General features: G+C 50.3%; 1 protein-coding gene across 1 annotated transcript in view; it reads left to right on the forward strand.

Moving 5' to 3' along the window:
* Positions 1 to 20,513, forward strand: part of LOC140422590 (RNA-binding protein 39-like) — a 92,966-nt gene extending 72,453 nt beyond the window's left edge. The window contains exons 5-9 of the mRNA XM_072507597.1: positions 4,630 to 4,767; positions 6,407 to 6,472; positions 8,210 to 8,414; positions 15,630 to 15,719; positions 19,933 to 20,513. Coding sequence (XP_072363698.1) covers positions 4,630 to 4,767; positions 6,407 to 6,472; positions 8,210 to 8,414; positions 15,630 to 15,719; positions 19,933 to 19,955 — 522 coding nt within the window. The 3' untranslated portion in view covers positions 19,956 to 20,513. The remainder of the gene's footprint in view (positions 1 to 4,629; positions 4,768 to 6,406; positions 6,473 to 8,209; positions 8,415 to 15,629; positions 15,720 to 19,932) is intronic.
* The last annotated feature ends 1,877 nt before the right edge of the window (positions 20,514 to 22,390 follow it).

Consider the following 22,390-nt stretch of genomic DNA (forward strand, 5'->3'; position numbering starts at 1 on the left):
CCCAACTAAACTCACCCCAACTCAGCTCAATCCAACCCAACTCAGCTCAACCCAACCCAACTCAACCCAACTCAACCCAACCCAACTCAACCCAACCCAACTCAACCCGACCCAACTCAACCCAACCCATCTCAACCCAACCCAACCCAACCCAACCCAACTCAACACAACTCAACACAACTCAACCCAACTCAACCCAACTCAACCCAACCCAACCCAACCCAGCTCAACTCAACCCAACCCAGCTCAACTCAACCCAACCCAACCCAACTCAACCCAACTCAACCCAACCCAACCCAACTCAACTCAACTCAACCCAACTCAACCCAACTCAACCCAACCCAACTCAACTCAACCCAACTCAACCCAACTCAACCCAACCCAGCTCAATCCAATCCAACCCAACTCAGCTCAACCCAACCCAACTCAGCTCAACCCAACTCAACTCAACCCAACTCAACCCGACCCAACCCAACCCAACTCAACCCAACTCAACCCAACCCAACCCAACTCAACCCAATCCAGCTCAACCCAACCCAGCTCAATCCAATCCAACCCAACCCAGCTCAATCCAACCCAACCCAACCCAACCCAACTCAACCCAACCCAACTCAACCCAACTCAACCCAGCTCAACCCAACTCAACTCTACCCGACTCAACCCAGCTCAATCCAATCCAACCCAACCCAACTCAACCCAACTCAACCCAACTCAACCCAACTCAACCCGACCCAACCCAACTCAACCCAACCCAACTCAACCCGACCCAACCCAACTCAACCCAACCCAACCCAACTCAACCCAACCCAACTCAACCCAACTCAACCCAACTCAACCCAACTCAACCCGACCCAACCCAACTCAACCCAACACAACCCAACTCAACCCAACCCAACCCAACCCAACTCAACTCAACCCAACCCAACCCAACCCAACTCAGCTCAACCCAACTCAACCCAACTCAACCCAGCTCAACCCAACCCAGCTCAATCCAATCCAACCCAACTCAGCTCAACCCAACTCAACTCAACCCAACTCAACTCAACCCAACTCAACCCAACCCAACTCAACTCTACCCGACTCAACCCAACTCAACCCAACCCAACTCAACTCAACCCAACACAACCCAACTCAACCCAACCCAACCCAACCCAACTCAACTCAACCCAACCCAACCCAACCCAACTCAGCTCAACCCAACTCAACCCAACTCAACCCAGCTCAACCCAACCCAGCTCAATCCAATCCAACCCAACTCAGCTCAACCCAACTCAGCTCAACCCAACTCAACCCAACTCAACTCAACCCAACTCAACTCAACTCAACCCAACTCAACTCAACCCAACTCAACCCAACCCAACTCAACTCAACCCAACCCGACCCAACCCAACCCAACTCAACCCAACCCAACTCAACTCAACCCAACTCAACTCAACCCAACTCAACCCAACCCAACCCAACTCAACCCGACCCAACCCAACCCAACTCAACCCAACCCAACTCAACCCAACCCAACCCAACTCAACCCGACCCAACCCAACCCAACCCAACCCAACCCAACTCAACCCAACCCAACACAACCCAACCTAACTCAACTCAACCCAACCCAGCTCAACCCAACTCAACCCGACCCAACACAACGCAACCCAACCCAACTCAACCCGACCCAACCCAACTCAACTCAACCCAACCCGACCCAACCCAACCCAACTCAACCCAACCCAACTCAACTCAACCCAACTCAACTCAACCCAACTCAACCCAACCCAACTCAACTCAACCCAACTCAACCCAACCCAACCCAACCCACCTCAACCCAACCCAGCTCAACCCAACCCAACCCAACCCACCTCAATCCAACCCAACTCAACCCAACCCACCTCAATCCAACCCAACTCAACCCAACCCAGCTCAACCCAACCCAACCCAACCCAACCCAACCCACCTCAATCCAACTCAACCCAACCCAACCCAGCTCAACCCAACCCAACTCAACCCAACCCAATCCAACTCAACTCTACCCAGCTCAATCCAACCCAACTCAACCCAACCGAATCCAACTCAACTCTACCCAACTCAACCCAGCTCAATCCAACCCAACTCAACCCAACCCAACTCAACTCAACCCAGCTCAACCCAACTCAACCCAACTCAACTCAATTCAACACAACTCAACCCAACCCAACTCAACCCAACCCAGCTCAACCCAACTCAACCCGACCCAACACAACGCAACCCAACCCAACTCAACCCGGCCCAACCCAACCCAACCCAACCTAACTCAACTCAACCCAACCCACCTCAATCCAACCCAACTCAACCCAACCCAACCCACCTCAACCCAACCCAGCTCAACCCAACCCAACTCAACCCAACCCAGCTCAACCCAACCCAACTCAACCCAACCCAATCCAACTCAACTCTACCCAACTCAACCCAACCCAGCTCAACCCAACCCAACTCAACCCAACCCAACCCACCTCAATCCAACCCAACTCAACCCAACCCAGCTCAACCCAACCCAACTCAACCCAACTCAACTCAACCCAACCCAACTCAACCCAACCCACCTCAATCCAACCCAACTCAACCCAACCCAACCCACCTCAACCCAACCCAGCTCAACCCAACCCAACCCAACCCACCTCAACCCAACCCAGCTCAACCCAACCCAACCCAACCCACCTCAATCCAACCCAACTCAACCCAACCCACCTCAATCCAACCCAACTCAACCCAACCCAGCTCAACCCAACCCAACCCAACCCAGCTCAACCCAACCCAACCCAACCCAACCCAACCCAACCCAACCCACCTCAATCCAACCCAACTCAACCCAACCCACCTCAATCCAACTCAACCCAACCCAACCCAGCTCAACCCAACCCAACTCAACCCAACCCAATCCAACTCAACTCTACCCAGCTCAATCCAACCCAACTCAACCCAACCCAATCCAACTCAACTCTACCCAACTCAACCCAGCTCAATCCAACCCAACTCAACCCAACCCAACTCAACTCAACCCAGCTCAACCCAACTCAACCCAACTCAACTCAATTCAACACAACTCAACCCAACCCAACTCAACCCAACCCAGCTCAACCCAACTCAACCCGACCCAACACAACGCAACCCAACCCAACTCAACCCGGCCCAACCCAACCCAACCCAACCTAACTCAACTCAACCCAACCCACCTCAATCCAACCCAACTCAACCCAACCCAACCCACCTCAACCCAACCCAGCTCAATCCAACCCAACCCACCTCAACCCAACCCAGCTCAACCCAACCCAACCCAACCCAATCCAACTCAACTCAACTCAACACAACCCAATTCAACTCAACTCAACTCAACACAACTCAACCCAACCCAACTCAACCCAACCCACCTCAATCCAACCCAACCCAACTCAACCCAACCCAACTCAACCCAACCCAATCCAACTCAACTCTACCCAACTCAACCCAACCCAGCTCAACCCAACCCAACTCAACCCAACCCAACCCACCTCAATCCAACCCAACTCAACCCAACCCAGCTCAACCCAACCCAACTCAACCCAACTCAACTCAACCCAACCCAACTCAACCCAACCCACCTCAATCCAACCCAACTCAACCCAGCTCAACTCAACCCAACTCAACCCAACCCAACCCACCTCAATCCAACCCAACTCAACCCAACCCAACTCAACCCAACCCAACCCACCTCAATCCAACCCAACTCAACCCAACCCAGCTCAACCCAACCCAACTCAACCCAACTCAACTCAACCCAACCCAACTCAACCCAACCCAATCCAACTCAACTCAACCCAACCCAACTCAACTCAACTCTACCCAACTCTACCCAACTCAACCCAACCCAGCTCAATCCGACCCAACTCAACTCAACCCAGCTCAAACCAACCCAACCCAACCCGACCTAACCAAACTCAACCAACTTCAACCAGTTGCAGTGATCTGAAGTGATAATCCCCAGCAGCATTTTCCCACCTTATCCCCATAACCCTCCATTCCCTCACTGATTAAAAACACGTCTATCTCAGTCTTGCACACCTGGCCTCTACGCCCTCCATGGTAAAGAATTCCACTCCTCTCTGAGAGAAGAAATTCCTCCTCATCTCTGTCTGAAATGGGTGACTCCTTACTCTGAGATGATGCCCTCTGGTCCTAGACTCTCCCACAAGGGGAAATAACCTTTCAGCATCGACCCTGTCAAACCCCCTGAGAACCCAATACGTCTCAATCAGGTCCCCTCTCATTCTTCTCAACTCCAATGAGCCCAGATCCAACCTACTCAACCTCTCCTCATACGAATATCCCTCCTACCTGGGATTAACATTGTGAAGCTTCTCTGGATGGCCTCCAATGCCGGTATATCTTTCCTTAGATAAGGCGACCAGAACTACACAGTATTCCAGGTGTGGTCTAACTAGTGCCCTGTACAGTTTTAGCAAGACTTCCCAATTCTTATACTCCATTCCCTTAGGTAGAATCTGTCGGCCCTAACATGTCCCATTCATTATTCCTCCCTCTTTCCTGCCCTTTAACCAATCCTTGATCCACGCTAACGTATCACTCCGATCCACTGTATCCCTCCTCCCCCCACAATGCAAACAGGCGGAGAAGAATCGGACAAACACTCTGGCCAGCGCGCAACAGAAAGGACTGGCAGGCCCCACGAGGCTCTATGTGGGATCGCTCCATTCCAACATCACAGAGGAAATGCTGAAGGGGATCTTTCAACCATTTGGAAAGGTGGGTCTCACTCATTCCCGCTCCGACTCCCACTCATTCCCCCTCTCTCTGTCACTTCCTGTCTCTCTTTCTCTGTCTCTCTGCGCCTCTCTTTCTCTCTCTGTCTCTCTGTCTCTCTATCTCCCCCCCTCTCTCTGCCTCTCTCTGTCTCTCTATCTCTGTCTCTCTATCTCTCTCCCTCTATTCCTCTCTCTGCGTGTCTCTCTCTCGGTCTCTGTCTCTCTCTCTCTCTCTGTCTCTCTATCTCTCCCCCCTCTCTGCCTCTCTTTGTCTCTCTATCTCTCTATCTTCCTCCCTCTATTGCTCTCTCTTCATCTCTGTGTGTGTGTCTCTCTCTCTCTCTCTATCACTTTCTCTCTGTCTCTCTCTGTGTCTCTCTCTGTCTTTGTATATGTCTCTCTCTCTGTCTATGTCTCTCTGTTTCTCTCTTACTCTCTGTCTGCCTCTCTCTTTCAATTTGTCTCTCTCTCTGTCTCTCTCTCTCTCTGTCTGTCTCTCGCTCTCTCTCTTTGTCTCTCTCTCTCTGTCTCTCTCTGTCTCTCTCTCTGTCTCTCTCTGTCTGTCTCTCTCTCATTCTGTCTCTCTCTCATTCTGTCTCTCTCTCTGGATCTATCGCTCTCACTGCCTCTGTCTCTCTCTGTGTCCCTCTCTCTCTCTCTCTCTCTGTCTCTCTCTCTCCCACTCTCTTTCTGTCTCTCTCTCTCTGTCTCTCTGTCTCTCTCTCTCTCTCTGTCTCTCTCTTTCTGCCTCTCTCTCTCCCACTCTCTTTCTGTCTCTCTCTCTCTCTCTATCACTTTCTCTCTGTCTCTCTCTGTGTCTCTCTCTGTCTTTGTATATGTCTCTCTCTCTGTCTATGTCTCTCTGTTTCTCTCTTACTCTCTGTCTGCCTCTCTCTTTCAATTTGTCTCTCTCTCTGTCTCTCTCTCTCTCTGTCTGTCTCTCGCTCTCTCTCTTTGTCTCTCTATCTCTGTCTCTCTCTGTCTCTCTCTCTGTCTCTCTCTGTCTGTCTCTCTCTCATTCTGTCTCTCTCTCATTCTGTCTCTCTCTCTGGATCTATCGCTCTCACTGCCTCTGTCTCTCTCTGTGTCCCTCTCTCTCTCTCTCTCTCTGTCTCTCTCTCTCCCACTCTCTTTCTGTCTCTCTCTCTCTGTCTCTCTGTCTCTCTCTCTCTCTCTGTCTCTCTCTCTCTGTCTCTCTCTCTCCCACTCTCTTTCTGTCTCTCTCTCTCTCTGTATCTCTCTCTGTCTCTCTCTGTCTCTCTCTCTCTCTGTATCGCTCTCTCTGTTTCTCAATCTCTCTGCCTCCCACTCACGCCGTCTCACTGTATATGTCTCTCTCTCTCTCTCCCCCTTACTCTCTCTTTCTATAATTCTTTCTCCATCGGTCTCACTCGCTCTGTCTCACATTCTCTTTCTGTCTGTCTGCCTCTCCCCCCCCACCCCTCTCTGTCTCTCTCTCTCCCTTTTTTCCCCCATTTGTGTCTCTCTCCCTCTCCCATTCACTGTGTCTCTCATTCTCTCCCTGATAGTCTCGCTCTCTCCCTCACAGTCTCTCTCTCTGTTTCTTTCGCTGTTCGTCTCTCTGTCTCTCACCTTCAGCTCAATCAAATTAATTACCCTGAACTTTCTCTCTCTCCCAGATTGACGGTTTGCACGTGATCAAGGATACAGAGAGCGGCATTTCCAGAGGTTACGCATTTGTGACGGTAAGCCACCCAGCCCCACAGTGAGCCTCTCTGATGCGCTACCAATTACCACAAAGATGAGAGTAGTGGAATAGTCGAGGCTTTATTGAGCAAAGATGTTGTGTCTCCTGTAGCTGGAACCAGAATGGCTGCAGCTCGGGCGAGCACACACTTTAATACTCCGCCTACTGGGCGGAGCCAGCAGGCAGGGATTTACCCATGTACCTCTATGTGTCTTGTCGTAATACATATATTACAGCCAGTGGTGACTACCACACTGCCCCACCGGGAATACCCACCACTGAATATCCCGAGTTCGAGTCCCACCAGGAAAACATTAGGAATTGAAGCTCAGTTTATACACTGGAAAATGAAGTTGGTTCAGGAATAAAAACCGTAAGAACCTCCTCCAGCCCCTACAAACCTCCGTATCTCTGTACCCTCCTCCAGCCCCTACACTCCTCCCTATCTCTGTACCCTCCTCCAGCCCCAACAACCCTCCCTATCTCTGTAACCTCCTCCAGCCCCTACAACCGTCCCTATCTCTGTACCCTCCTCCAGCCCCTACAACCCTCCCTATCTCTGTAAACTCCTCGAGCCCGCTACAACCCTCTATATCTCTATAACCTCCTCCAGCCCCTACAACCCTCCCTATCTCTGTAACCTCCTCCAGCCCCTACAACCCTCCTATTCTCTGAAACCTCCCCCAGCCCCTACAACCCTCCCTATCTCTGTAACCTCCTCCAGCCCCCTACAACCCTCCCTATCTCTGTAACCTCCTCCAGCCCCTACAACCCTCCCTATCTCTGTAACCTCCTCCAGCCCTTAAAGCCCTTACTATCTCTCTAACCTCCTCCAGCCCCTACATCCCTCCCTATCTCTGTAACCTCCTCCAGTCCAACCCTCCCTATCTCTGTAACCCCCTCAAGCCCCTACAACCCTCCCTGTCTCTGTAACCTCCTCCAGCCGCCTACAACCCTCCATGTCTGTAACCTCCTCCAGCCCCTCCAATCCACTCAATCTCTGTAATCTCCTCAAGCCCCTACATCCTCCCTATCACTGTAACCTCCTCCAGCCCCTACAATCCTCCGATCTCTGTAACCTCCTCCAGCCCCTCCAACCCTCCCTATCTCTGTAACCTCTCCCAGCCCTTAAAACCCTCACTATCACCATCCCGACTGTGAAATTTATCGGCCGTTCCTTGACTATGGCTGGGTCAAAATCCTGGAACTCCCGCCCTAACAGCACAGTGGGTGTACCTACACCACACGGACTGTAGCGGGTTCAAGATGGTGGCTCACCCACCACCTTCCCCAGGGCGCAATTAGGAATGGGAACATCCACCTCCTGCCATTGTCAAGGAGAGGATAGGCCCAAATACAGTGTGTGATTTCGGTCCTGGCTCGCTGTGATTGACTGGGCCTTCGGAGGGAGGCTGGACGATCGTTCCGATGTGCCTGGGAGTGGCTAGCCTTGAATGGATGTCTGCCTCCTCATTCCTGATCCGACAGGAGAGACTAGGAAGAGGCTGGAGGCTGAGCCATTGTTCCGAGGCCGTTGGGAGTTGGTAGGCCCGAAACGGAGCCTGCGCAATCGCTCCTGAGATTCTGTAGCGACCGGGCCCCAGCTGAGGCCTGGACTTGGCGTTTCTAGTCCTCAGGGACTACCTGCCTCTATTCCTGAGCTTGAATTTGAGTGAATTAATTTATTCCATGTCCTCATCCACCCCCCCTCCCCCATCGATTTGCTCGCGGGCAGTTCTCGGAATCGGAGAGCGCGCAGAGGGCGTTGGAACAGCTCCACGGTTTCGAGCTGGCCGGACGACCGCTGAAGGTTGGCATGGCGTCGGAGCGATCTGAGCTGGATGGACCAACCTCCTTCATGGACAATGAAGAGGCTGACAGGTCTGGGATAAGCCTGGGGCCCACAGGGCGACTTCAGCTTATGGCACGGCTTGCGGAAGGTAAGATACTGGCTGGGGTGGATTATATATTGAATAACAGATACCCGGGAGTGAGTTACAGACTGGAATCTAATCGAGGGGTTCAGGGTGGTTTATATATAGAATAACAGATACCCGGGAGTGAGTTACAGACTGGAATCTAATCGAGGAGTTCAGGGTGGTTTATATATAGAATAACAGATACCCGGGAGTGAGTTACAGACTGGAATCTAATCGAGGGGTTCGGGATGGTTTATATATAGAATAACAGATACCCGGGAGTGAGTATCAGACTGGAATCTAATCGAGGAGTTCAGGGTGGTTTATATATAGAATAACAGATACGCGGGAGTGAGTTACAGACTGGAGTCTAATCGAGGGGTTCGGGGTTGTTTATATATAGAATAACAGATACCCGGGAGTGAGTTACAGACTGGAATCTAATCGAGGTGTTCGGGATGGTTTATATATAGAATAACAGATACCCGGGAGTGAGTTACAGACTGGAATCTAACCGAGGGGTTCGGGTGGTTTATATATAGAATAACAGATGCCCGGGAGTGAGTTACAGACTGGAATCTAATCGAGAGGTTCAGGGTGGATTATATATAGAATAACAGATACCCGGGAGTGAGTTGCAGACTGGAATCTAATCGAGGGGTTCGGGGTGGATTATATATAGAATAACAGATACCCGGGAGTGAGTTGCAGACTAGAATCTAATCGAGGGGTTCGGGGTGGTTTATATATAGAATAACAGATACCCGGGAGTGAGTTACAGACTGGAATCTAATCGAGGGGTTCGGGGTGGTTTATATATAGAATAACCGATACCCGGGAGTGAGTTACAGACTGGAATCTAATCGAGGGGTTCGGGGTGGTTTATATATAGAATAACCGATACCCGGGAGTGAGTTACAGACTGGAATCTAATCGAGGGATTCGGGGTGGTTTATATATAGAATAACCGATACCCGGGAGTGAGTTACAGACTGGAATCTAATCGAGAGGTTCAGGGTAGATTATAAATAGAATAACAGATACCCGGGAGTGAGTTGCAGACTGGAATCTAATCGAGGGGTTCGGGTGGTTTATATATAGAATAACAGATACCCGGGAGTGAGTTACAGACTGGAATCTAATCGAGGTGTTCGGGGTGGTTTATATATAGAATAACAGATACCCGGGAGTGAGTTACAGACTGGAATCTAATCGAGGGGTTCGGGATGGTTTATAAATAGAGTAACAGATACCCGGGAGTGAGTTACAGACTGGAATCTAATCGAGGGGTTTGGGATGGTTTATAAATAGAGTAACAGATACCCGGGAGTGAGTTACAGACTGGAATCTAATCGAGGGGTTCAGGGTGGTTTATATATAGAATAACAGATACCGGGGAGTGAGGTACAGACTGGAATCTAATCGAGGTGTTCGGGGTGGTTTATATATAGAATAACAGATACCCGGGAGTGAGTTACAGACTGGAATCTAATCGAGGGGTTTGGGGTGGTTTATATATAGAATAACTGATACCCGGGAGTGAGTTACCGACTGGAATCTAATCGAGGGGTTCGGGATGGTTTATATATAGAATAACAGATACCCGGGGGTGAGTTACAGACTGGAATCTAATCGAGGGGTTCAGGGTGGTTTATATATAGAATAACAGATACCTGGGAGTGAGTTACAGACTGGAATCTAATCAAGGGGTTCAGGGTGGTTTATATATAGAATAACTGATACCCGGGAGTGTGTTACACACTGGAATCTAATCGAGGGGTTCGGGATGGTTTATATATAGAATAACAGATGTCCGGGAGTGGGTTACCGACTGGAATCTAATCGAGGGGTTCGGGGTGGTTTATATACAGAATAACAGATACCTGGGAGCGAGTTACAGACTGGAATCTAATCGAGGGGTTCGGGGTGGTTTATATATAGAATAACAGATACCTGGGAGTGTGTTACACACTGGAATCTAATCGAGGTGTTCGGGGAGGTTGAAATATAGAATAACAGATACCCGGGAGTGAGTTACACACTGGAATCTAATCGAGGGGTTCGGAAGGGTTTATATATAGAATAACAGATACCCGGGAGTGAGTTACAGACTGGAATCTAATCGAGGTGTTCGGGGTGGTTTATATATAGAACAACAGATACCTGGGAGTGAGTTACAGACTGGAATCTAATCGAGGGGTTTGGGGTGGTTTATATATAGAATAACAGATACCCGGTAGTGAGTTACAGACTGGACTCTAATCGAGGGGTTCGGGGTGGTTTATATATAGAATAACAGATACCCGGGAGTGAGTTACAGACTGGAATCTAATCGAGGGGTTCGGAGTGGTTTATATATTGAATAACAGATACCCGGGAGTGAGTTACAGACTGGAATCTAATCAAGGGGTTTGGGGTGGTTTATATATAGAATAACAGATACCCGGGAGTGAGTTACAGACTGGACTCTAATCGAGGGGTTCGGGGTGGTTTATATATAGAATAACAGATTCCCGGGAGTGAGTTACAGACTGGAATCTAATTGAGGGGTTCTGGGTGGTTTATATACAGAATAACAGATACCCGGGAGTGAGTTACAGACTGGAATCTAATCGAGGGGTTCGGGGTGGTTTATATATAGAATAACAGATACCCGGGAGTGAGTTACAGACTGGAATCTAATTGAGGGGTTCTGGGTGGTTTATATATAGAATAACAGATACCCGGGAGTGAGTTACAGACTGGAATCTAATCGAGGGGTTCGGGGTGGTTTATATAAAGAATAACAGATACCCGGGAGTGAGTTACAGACTGGAATGTAATCGAGGGGTTCGAGGTGGTTTATATACAGAATAACAGATACCCGGGAGTGAGTTACAGACTGGAATCTAATCGTGGGGTTTGGGGTGGTTTATATGTAGAATCACAGATACCCGGGAGTGAGTTACAGACTGGAATCGAATCGAGGGGTTCGGAGTGGTTTATATATAGAATAACAGATACCCGGGAGTGAGTTACAGACTGGAATCTAATCGAGGGGTTCCGGGTGGTTTATATATAGAATAACAGATACCCGGGAGTGAGTTACAGACTGGAATCTAATCGAGGGGTTCGGGGTGGTTTATATATGGAATAACAGATACCCGGGAGTGAGTTACAGACTGGGATCTAATCGAGGGGTTGAGGGTGGTTTATATATAGAATACCAGATATCCGGGAGTGAGTTACAGACTGGAATCTAATCGAGGGGTTCGGGGTGGGTTATATATAGAATAACAGATACCCGGGAGTGAGTTACAGACTGGAATCTAACCGAGGGGTTCGGGGTGGTTTATATATAGAATAACTGATACCCGGGAGTGAGTTGCAGACTGGAATCTAATCGAGGGGTTCGGGGTGGTTTATATATAGAACAACAGATACCCGGGAGTGAGTTACAGACTGGAATCTAATCGAGGGGTTCAGGGTGGTTTATATATAGAATAACAGATACCCGGGAGTGAGTTACAGACTGGAATCTAATCGAGGGGTTTGGGGTGGTTTATATATAGAATAACAGATACCCGGGAGTGAGTTACAGACTGGACTCTAATCGAGGGGTATGGGGTGGTTTATAAAAAGAATAACAGATACCCGGGAGTGAGTTACAGACTGGAATGTAATCGAGGGATTCGGGGTGGTTTATATATAGAATAACAGATACCCGGGAGTGAGTTACAGACTGGAATCTAATTGAGGGGTTCTGGGTGGTTAATATATAGAATAACAGATACCCGGGAGTGAGTTACAGACTGGAATCTAATCGAGGGGTTCAGGGTGGTTTATATATAGAATAACAGATACCCGGGAGTGAGTTACAGACTGGAATCTAATCGAGGGGTTTGGGGTGGTTTATATATAGAATAACAGATACCCGGGAGTTAGTTACAGTCTGGAATCTAATCGAGGGGTTCGGGATGGTTTATTTATAGAATAACAGATACCCGGGAGAGGGTTACAGACTGGACTCTAATCGAGGGGTTCGGGATGGTTTATATATAGAGTAACAGATACCCGAGAGTGAGTTACAGACTGGAATCTAATCGAGGGGTTCGGGGTGGTTTATATATAGAATAACAGATACCCGGGAGTGAGTTACAGACTGGAATTTAATCGAGGGGTTTGGGGTGGTTTATATATAGAATAACAGATACCCGGGAGTGAGTTACAGACTGGAATCTAATCGAGGGGTTCGGGGTGGTTTATATAGTGAATAACAGATACCCGGGAGTGAGTTACAGACTGGAATCTAATCGAGGGGTTCGGGGTGGTTTATATATAGAGTAACAGATACCCGGGAATGAGTTACAGACTGGAATCTAATCGAGGGGTTTGGGGTGGTTTATATAAAGAATAACAGATACCCGGGAGTGAGTTACAGACTGGAATGTAATCGAGGGGTTCATGGTGGTTTATATACAGAATAACAGATACCCGGGTGTGAGTTGTAGACTGGAATCTAATCGTGGGGTTTGGGGTGGTTTATATATAGAATAACAGATACCCGGGAGTGAGTTACAGACTGGAATCTAATCGAGGGGTTCAGGGTGGTTTATATATAGAATAACAGATACCCGGGAGTGAGTTACAGACTGGAATCTAATCGAGGGGTTCGGGGTGGTTTATATATAGAATAACAGATACCCGGGAGTGAGTTACAGACTGGAATCTAATTGAGGGGTTCTGGGTGGTTTATATATAGAATAACAGATACCCGGGAGTGAGTTACAGACTGGAATCTAATCGAGGGGTTCGGAGTGGTTTATATATAGAATAACAGATACCCGGGAGTGAGTTACAGACTGGAATCTAATCGAGGGGTTCGGGGTGGTTTATATATAGAATAACAGATACCCGGGAGTGAGTTACAGACTGGAATCTAATCGAGGGGTTTGGGGTGGTTTATATATAGAGTAACAGATACCCGGGAGTGAGTTACAGACTGGACTCTAATCGAGGGGTTTGGGGTGGTTTATAAAAAGAATAACAGATACCCGGGAGTGAGTTACGGACTGGAATCTAATCGAGGGATTCGGGCTGGTTTATATATAGAATAACAGATACCCGGGAGTGAGTTACAGACTGGAATCTAATTGAGGGGTTCTGGGTGGTTAATATATAGAATAACAGATACCCGGGAGAGAGTTAAAGACTGGAATCTAATCGAGGGGTTTGGGGTGGTTTATATATAGAATAACAGATACCCGGGAGTGAGTTACACACTGGAATCTAATTGAGGGGTTCTGGGTGGTTTATATATAGAATAACAGATACCCGGGAGTGAGTTATAGACTGGAATCTAATCGAGGGGTTCGGGGTGGTTTATATAAAGAATAACAGATACCCGGGAGTGAGTTACAGCCTGGAATCTAATCGAGGGGTTTGGGGTGGTTTATATATAGAATAACAGATACCCGGGAGTGAGTTACAGACTGGAATCTAATCGAGGGGTTCAGGGTGGTTTATATATAGAATAACAGATACCCGGGAGTGAGTTACAGACTGGAATCTAATTGAGGGTTTCTGGGTGGTTTATATATAGAATAACAGATACCCGGGAGTGAGTTACAGACTGGAATCTAATCGAGGTGTTCGGGGTGGTTTATATATAGAATAACAGATACCCGGGAGTGAGTTACAGACTGGAATCTAATCGAGGTGTTCGGGGTGGTTTATATATAGAATAACAGATACCCGGGAGTGAGATACAGACTGGAATCTAATCGAGGGGTTCGGGGTGGTTTATATATCGAATAACAGATACCCGGGAGTGAGTTACAGACTGGAATCTAATCGAGGGGTTCAGGGTGGTTTATATATAGAATAACAGTTACCCGGGAGTGAGTTACAGACTGGAATCTAATCGAGGGGTTTGGGGTGATTTATATATAGAATAACAGATACCCGGGAGTGAGTTACAGACTGGAATCTAATCGAGCGGTTCGGGATGGTTTATATATAGAATAACAGATACCCGGGAGTGGGTTACAGACTGGAATCTAATCGAGAGGTTCGGGGTGGTTTACATATAGAATAACAGATACCCGGGAGTGAGTTACAGACTGGAATCTAATCGAGGGGTTCGGGGTGGTTTATATATAGAATAACAGATACCCGGGAGTGAGTTCCAGACTGGAATCTTATCGAGGGGTTTGGGGTGGTTTATATATAGAATAACAGATACCCGGGAGTGAGTTACAGACTGCAATCTAATCGAGCGGTTCGGGGTGGTTTATATATAGAATAACAGATACCCGGGAGTGAGTTACAGGCTGGAATCTAATCGAGGGATTCGGGGTGGTTTATATATAGAATAACAGATACCCGGGAGTGAGGTACAGACTGGAATCTAATCGAGGGGTTCGGGGTGGTTTATATATAGAATAACAGATACTCGGGAGTGAGTGACAGACTGGAATCTAATCGAGGGGTTCGGGGTGGTTTATATATAGAATAACAGATACCCGGGAGTGAGTTACAGATTGGAATCTAATCGGGGGGGTTCGGGATGGTTTATATATAGAATAACAGATACCCGGGTTTGAGTTACAGACTGGAATCTAATCGAGGGGTTCGGGGTGGTTTCTATATAGAATAACAGATACCCGGGAGTGAGTTACAGACTGGAATCTAATCGAGGGGTTCGGGGTGGTTTATATATAGAATAACAGATACCGGGGAGTGAGTTACAGACTGGAATCTAATCGAGGGTTCAGGTTGGTTTATATATAGAATAACAGGTACCCGGGAGTGAGTTACAGACTGGAATATAATCGAGGGGTTCAGGGTGGTTTATATATAGAATAACAGATATCCGGGAGTGAGTTACAGACTGGAATCTAATCGAGGGGTTCGGGGTGGTTTATATATAGAATAACAGATACCCGGGAGTGAGTTACAGACTGGAATCTAATCGAGGGGTTTGGGGTGGTTTATATATAGAATAACAGATACCCGGGAGTGAGTTACAGACTGGAATCTAATCGAGGGGTTCGGGGTGGTTTATATATAGAATAACAGATACCCGGGAGTGAGTTACAGACTGGAATCTAATCGAGGGGTTCGGGGTGGTTTATATATAGAATAACAGATATCCGGGAGTGAGTTACAGACTGGAATCGAATCGAGGGGTTCGGAGTTGTTTATTTCGGGAATTCAGCAAGGTTTATTTGATCGGCTCCATTTTTTTCCCGGCAGGCTCAGGGATTCAGATTCCTGTTGCAACTCAGGCGGCCCTGCAGCTGAGCTCGGCATTCCCGTTTGGAGTTCTCCGTGCTCCGATCACAGGTGAGCTCCCCTCCGTCCTCTGCCCCCCCCCTCCCCCGGCGGGAGCGACTGGCTGCGGTGGGGGATGTGCGGCGGATCTTAATCTGTGCCCTTCCCGATCGAGACGATTGTGGGGGGGGGGGGGGGGATTTTGTAGGCTGGGTGTGCGTGGAGGGAGAGGGTAGGGGTGCTGCACGGTGGGGGAGGGGCTTCGTCGAGGTGGGGAGGACATTTGGGGGTGCAGTTGGAAGTTCAGTGTCGATCTTGATTGATGCGGGTGGGGTTTAAAGAGTGGAGGTCGGGTTCGTAGTGTTGGGGAGGGTTAATCTGAGGGGTGGCTGAGGCACTGACTAGTGGGCGGAGGAGGTGCGAAGGGCGGGAATGGTTTTACAGTGTGGGGGCGGGGTTGTAGGCGCGTGAGGGATTCGAAGGGGGGATGGGGCGTGTCTGAATGGTGGGGGGGGGTGGGTTTCAGACGTATGGCGAGGCTGTTTGAAGAGCAGAGTGATGGGTGGATTGAGGAGAGGGGAGGGGGTGCGTATTCTGGGGGAGGTGCCGAAAGGGTGGGGGGAGGAGGGAGAATGAGTGAGGGAGGGGCTTTTGTATTCCGGGGATGTGTTTGATGGGTAGGGGAAATGAAATGAAAATCGCTTAATGTCACAAGTAGGCTTCAAATGGAGTTACTGTGAAAAGCCCCTAGTCGCCACATTCCGGCGCCTGTTCAGGGAGGCTGGTACGGGAATCGAACCGTGCTGCTGGCCTGCCTTGGTCTGCTTTCAAAGCCAGCGATTTAGCCCTGTGCTAAACCAGCCCCTGGAAGGGCTTTGAGTGGGTAAGGATGAGGGTCCCAATGAGGGCCGAGGGGTTTTGAAGATTAGGGGAGGGGTTTGAGATGTGGTGGAGGGGGAGGAGATCTGGGGGAGGCGTTTGCGGCCTGGGGGAGGGGGTTGAGAACTGGAGGAGGGCTTTGTGATCTGAGGGAGGGGTTTGAGGCCTAGGGGAGGGGTTTGAGGCCTGGTGGAGGTGTTTGATGTCTGTGGGAAGGGCTTGAATCTGGGGAAGGGGCTTCAGGCCTGGGGGAGGGATTTGACATCTGGGGGAGGGGTTTGATGTCTAGGGGAGGGGTTTGAGGTCTGGGGGAGGGATTTGAGGTCTGGGGGAGGGTTGTGAGGTCTGGGAGGGGTCTGATGTCTGGGGGAGGGTTCTGAAACCTGGGGGAGGGGTTTTAAGTCTGGGGAGGGGTTTGAGGTCTGGGGGAGGGGATTGAGGCCTGGGGGAGGGGTTTGAGATCTGGGAGGGATTTGAGATCTGGGGGTGGGGTTTGAGATCTGGGGGAGGAGTTTGAGATCTGGGGGAGGGGTCTGAGGTCTGGGGGAGGGATTTTGAGGTCTGGGGGAGGGGTTTGAGGCCTGGTGGAGGGGTTTGATGTCTGTGGGAAGGGCTTGAATCTGGGGAAGGGGCTTCAGGCCTGGGGGAGGGATTTGACATCTGGGGGAGGGGTTTGATGTCTGGGGGAGGGGTTTGAGGTCTGTGGGAGGGATTTGAGGTCTGGGGGAGTGTTGTGAGATCTGGGAGGGGTCTGATGTCTGGGGGAGGGTTCTGAAACCTGGGGAGGGGTTTAAAGTCTGGGGAGGGGTTTGAGGTCTGGGGGAGGGGATTGAGGCCTGGGGGAGGGGTTTGAGATCTGGGAGGGATTTGAGATCTGGGGGTGGGGTTTGAGATCTGGGGGAGGAGTTTGAGATCTGGGGGAGGGGTCTGAGGTCTGGGGGAGGGATTTTGAGGTCTGGGGAGGGGTTTGGGATCTGGGGGAGGTGTTTGAGGTCACAGGGAGTGGTTTGAGATCTGGAGGAGGTCTTTGAGATCTGAGGGAGGGATTTGAGGCCTGGGGGAGTGGTTTGAGGCCTGGTGGACGGGTTTGATGTCTGGGGGAGGGGCCTGAGTTTTGGGGGAGGGGCTTCAGGCCTGGGGGAGGGATGTGAGGTCTGGGGCAGGGGTTTAATGTCTGGGGGAGGGGTTTGAGGTCTGGAGGAGGAGCTTGTTCTGGGAGAGGGCCCTGAGGTCTGGGGGAGGTGTTGAGATCTGGGGGAGGGGTGTAAGGTCTGGAGGAGGGGCTTGAGTACTGGGGAGGGTTCTCAGATCTGGGGGATGGCTTGAGGTCTGGGGGAGGAGTGTGAGGTCTGGAGGAAGGGCTTGAGTTCTGGGGGAAGGGTGTGAGGTCAGGGGAGGTGTTGAGGTCTGGAGGAGTGGCTTGAATTCTGGTGGAGGGTTCTGAGGTGTGGGGGAGGGGTTGCGGTCTGGTGAGGGTCCTGAGGTGTGTGGGAAGGGCTTGAGGTCTGGGGGAGGGGTTTGATGTCTGGGGGGGTGGTTTGATGTCTGGGGGAGGGGTGTGAGGTCTGGGAGGGGTCTGATGTCTGGGGGAGAGTTCTGAAAGCTGGGGGAGGCGTTTGAGGTCTGGGGAGGTGTTTGAGGTCTGGGGGAGGGTTTTGAGGCCTGGGGGAGGGGCTAGAGATCTGGGGGAGGGGTTTGAGGTCTGGGGGAGGTGTTTGATGTCTGGGGGAGTAGTTTGAAATCTGGGGGAGGGGTTTGAGGTCTGGGGGAGGGATCTTGAGGTCTGGGGGAGGGGATTGAGATCTGGGGAGGGGCTTGAGGTCTGGGGGAGTGGTTCGAGATCTGGGGGAAGGGTTTGAAGTCTGGGGGAGGGGCTTGATGCCTGGGGGAGGGCTTTGGGATCTGGGGGAGGGTTTTGAGGTCTGGGGGAGAGGTTTGAGGTCTGGGGGAGGGGTTCTGAGATCTGGGGAAGGGGGTTGAAACCTGGGGGAGGGGTTTGAGGCCTGGGGAGGGGTTTGAGGTCAGGGAAGGGGTTTTGAGATCTGGGGGAGGTTTGTGAAAGGTGAGGGAAGGGTTTGGATGATGGGCACGGGTCAGAAGGGTGGCGGGGAGTGTTTGAAGTACGAGGGAGGGTTCCTCTGGGCGGGGGAGGGGTTTGAAGGCTGCGGCGGACTTTGGAAAGGCAGGGGAATGGGTTTGACGGGGGTGGGGGGAATTTTGGTGAGTGGGGGGAGCACTTCGATGGGTAGGGGCGGGGTCGGAGGAATGGGAGTGGGGGGCTGTTTGGAATGATGTGGACAGTATGAAAGATGGAGGGTGGGATCTCAAAGGGCGGGGTGTTCAGAGAGTTGAGCTGGGAAGGAGAGGTGGGAGGAGATTTAACAGGATCCTGATTCTAACTGTCCATCTTTCTCTCACTGTGGACCCTCCCAAAGGCCCAGATCCTCCCCCAGACCCCACTCCATGCCTCCAGGTCCCCACGACACCCAGCTATACAGTCAGGGCTTCACGAGTGTTCGTGGGAGAGGTTGGAAACGCACTAACCTATCTAACGAGAGGTGGAAACTATTGGGGTAGCTAGGATTGCACAGGAATTCAATCCATTGCCTCAGTCTCTCTCTCTCTCACCCTCTCTTATCCCCCCTGCCCCCACCACTGACACTCGGCCTCCTGTCAGTGCTCTTGAGGTGCCCATTAAAACACCGTGAGTGACGATTCTGAAATTTCCATTCGGTGCTGTGAAGTGGTCACTTAATAATAATAATCGCTTATTGTCACAAGTAGGCTTCAATGAAGTTCCTGTGAAAAGCCCCTTAGAAGCCAATATCAAATTGGAAAAACATCGGGTCACTTAAACACTAATTGCAAATTGGCGAAAATCGTGGTGGGGGTGGGGGGTGGGGGGGGGGGTCATGTAGAGATCAATTGCAAACTGCGACGTCTGAAGATCACTTCAAGACCAATTGAAAATAGACTAAAATTGGGGGTCACGTAGAGATCAATCGCAAACTGCGACGTCTGAAGATCACTTCAAGACCAATTGAAAATAGACTAAAATTGGGGGTCACTGAGAGACCAATTGTAATTCGGGAAACCCAGGGGTTACTTCAAGAGCAAAAACAGAGAGGCTAAAATTGGGATCACTTGGGGACACATCATCAGCAGGGAATTCTTGGAGTCACTTGGCGACCAATAGGCTAAAAATTTGGATTAATTATGAACCAATTGTAAATAGCGAAGTCTCAGGGTCACTCAGAGACCAATTGTAAGGAGATTAACATTGAAGGTCACTTAGAGACCAATTGTAAATAATGAAACCCCAGGTTCCTAATATCAACAAGGTGGAGGTGAGATGAGGCTTCTTCTGTGTAATTGAACTGAAATTAATTCTATTTGCCTCCTTCAGAAGACACATCAACCTCAGAATGAAGCCAGCCAATGCCGAATCTACGGAGAAATCCTAGCCAAGGGGGCAAATGACTCATATGAGATGCAAAAACCTCCCAATTCATAGAAATATGATGTGTACATAACAGGCTTGGTTACCCGGCCCAACTATTTAGAAAGTTGGACTAGGACAGGAATTAATTCAGGACCGTCTGGTGTCAAATCCTCCCTGATCTCCTCCTATCTAACCCCGTGCTGTACCTGTCCTGGGAGTGTTTGATGGGGACTGTGTAGAGGGAGCTTTACTCTGTATCTAACCCCGTGTTGTCCCTGTCCTGGGAGTGTTTGATGGGTACAGTGTAGAGGGAGCTTTACTCTGTATCTAACCCCGTGTTGTACCTGTCCTGGGAGTGTTTGATGGGGACAGTGTAGAGGGAGCTTTACTCTGTATCTAACCCTGTGTTGTACCTGTCCTGGGAGTATTTGATGGGGACAGTGTAGAGGGAGCTTTACTCTGTATCTAACCCTGTGCTGTACCTGTCCTGGGAGTGTTTGATGGGGACAGTGTAGAGGGAGCTTTACTCTGTATCTAACACCGTGCTGTACCTGTCCTGGGAGTGTTTGATGGGGACAGTGTAGAGGGAGCTTTACTCTGGATCTAACCCCGTGCTGTACCTGTCCTGGGAGTTTTGATGGGGACAGTGTAGAGGGAGCATTACTCTGTATCTAACCCCGTGCTGTACCTGTCCTGGGAGTGTTAGATGGGGACAGTGTGGGGGGAGATTTACTCTGTATCTAACCCCGTGCTGCACCTGCCCTGGGAGTGTTTGATGGGGACAGTGTAGAGGGAGCTTTACTCTGTATCTAACCCCGTGCTGTACCTGTCCTGGGAGTGTTTGATGGAGATAGTGTAGAGGAAGCTTTACTCTGTATCTAACCCCGTGCTGTACCTATCCTGCAAGTTTTTGATGGGGACAGTGTAGAGGGAGCTTTACCCTGTATCTAACCCCGTGCTGTCCCTGTCCTGGGAGTGTTTGATGGGGACAGTGTAGAGGGAGCTTTACTCTGTATCTAACCCCGTGCTCTACCTGTCCTGGGAGTGTTTGATGGGGACAGTGTAGAGGGAACTTTACTCTGTATCTAACCCCGTGCTGTACCTGTCCAGGGAGTGTTTGATGGGGACAGTGTCGAGGGAGCTTTACTCTGTATCTAACCCCGTGCTGTCCCTGTCCTGGGAGTGTTTGATGGGGACAGTGTAGAGGGAGCTTTACTCTGTATCTAACACCGTGCTGTACCTGTCCTGGGAGTGTTTGATGGGGACAGTGTAGAGGGAGCTTTACTCCGTATCTAACCCCGTGCTGTACCTGTCCTGGGAGTGTTTGATGGGGACAGTGTAGAGGCAGCTTTACTCTGTATCTAACCCCGTGCTGTCCCTGTCCTGGGAGTGTTTGATGGGGACAGTGTAGAGGGAGCTTTACTCTGTATCTAACCCCGTGCTGTACCTGTCCTGGGAGTGTTTGATGGGGACAGTGTAGAGGGAGCTTTACTCTGTATTTAACCCCGTGCTGTACCTGTCCTGGGAGTGTTTGATAGGGACAGTGTAGAGGGGGCTTTACTCTGTATCTAACCCCGTGCTGTACCTGTTCTGGGAGTTTTTGATGGGGACAGTGTAGAGGGAGCTTTACTCTGTATCTAACCCCGTGCTGTACCTGTCCTGGGAGTGTTTGATGGGGATAGTGTAGAGGGAGCTTTACTCTGTATCTAACCCCGTGCTGTACCTGTCCTGGGAGTGTTTGATGGGGACAGTGTAGAGGGAGCTTTACTCTGTATCTAACCCCGTGCTGTACCTGTCCTGGGAGTTTTTGATGGGACAGCACCTGGGTGTGATCTTATCGAGCTGGAGCTGTCTGCTGTGGGTTGATGCCTGTCCGTGTCCAATCACTGTCTTCGCTGTGGGTGCCCGGAATTGAATTTTGGGTTCTCGAATTAGAGCTGTTCTCCTCGCTCCCAGTTCGAATTGCCTCAAAACGCCCCCACGCCCCACCTCACCCTCCCATCCCGCCATGTTTCCTGAGCAGAGCATGTTTATCCTGCAGGATTGGAGAGAGTTTTCAACAGGACAATGACTGAACGATTTTCTCGATGGTGGAGGGAGGACTTATTGCCCCCTGGAACCGCATTCTTGTTCATTAAACTGTGAAAAAGTTGAATGCTTTGCGCCTGATTATTGTGCGTGTCCGAGAGACGGAAAACTGCAGAGCGTTTCTCTGTAAGCTGGTGTGTTGGCGTTCCCGAGGATTTCCCACGTACAACGTTTCGCAATGGGGCTGCTCAAGTTATAATGTTTGGACTCCGTAGCGGATAGACTAGGCGGTCCCACAGCGGTCATCCGTTGACTCAAGTCCCGTCCCGAGGGACCCTATCTGGCTCTCCCCTCTGCCTGTTGAAGCTTCTGTGCACCTCGTGGCTGTCTTCGC

The sequence above is a fragment of the Scyliorhinus torazame genome, chromosome 5 (genome assembly GCF_047496885.1).
Source record: "Scyliorhinus torazame isolate Kashiwa2021f chromosome 5, sScyTor2.1, whole genome shotgun sequence".
NCBI lineage: Eukaryota > Metazoa > Chordata > Chondrichthyes > Carcharhiniformes > Scyliorhinidae > Scyliorhinus > Scyliorhinus torazame.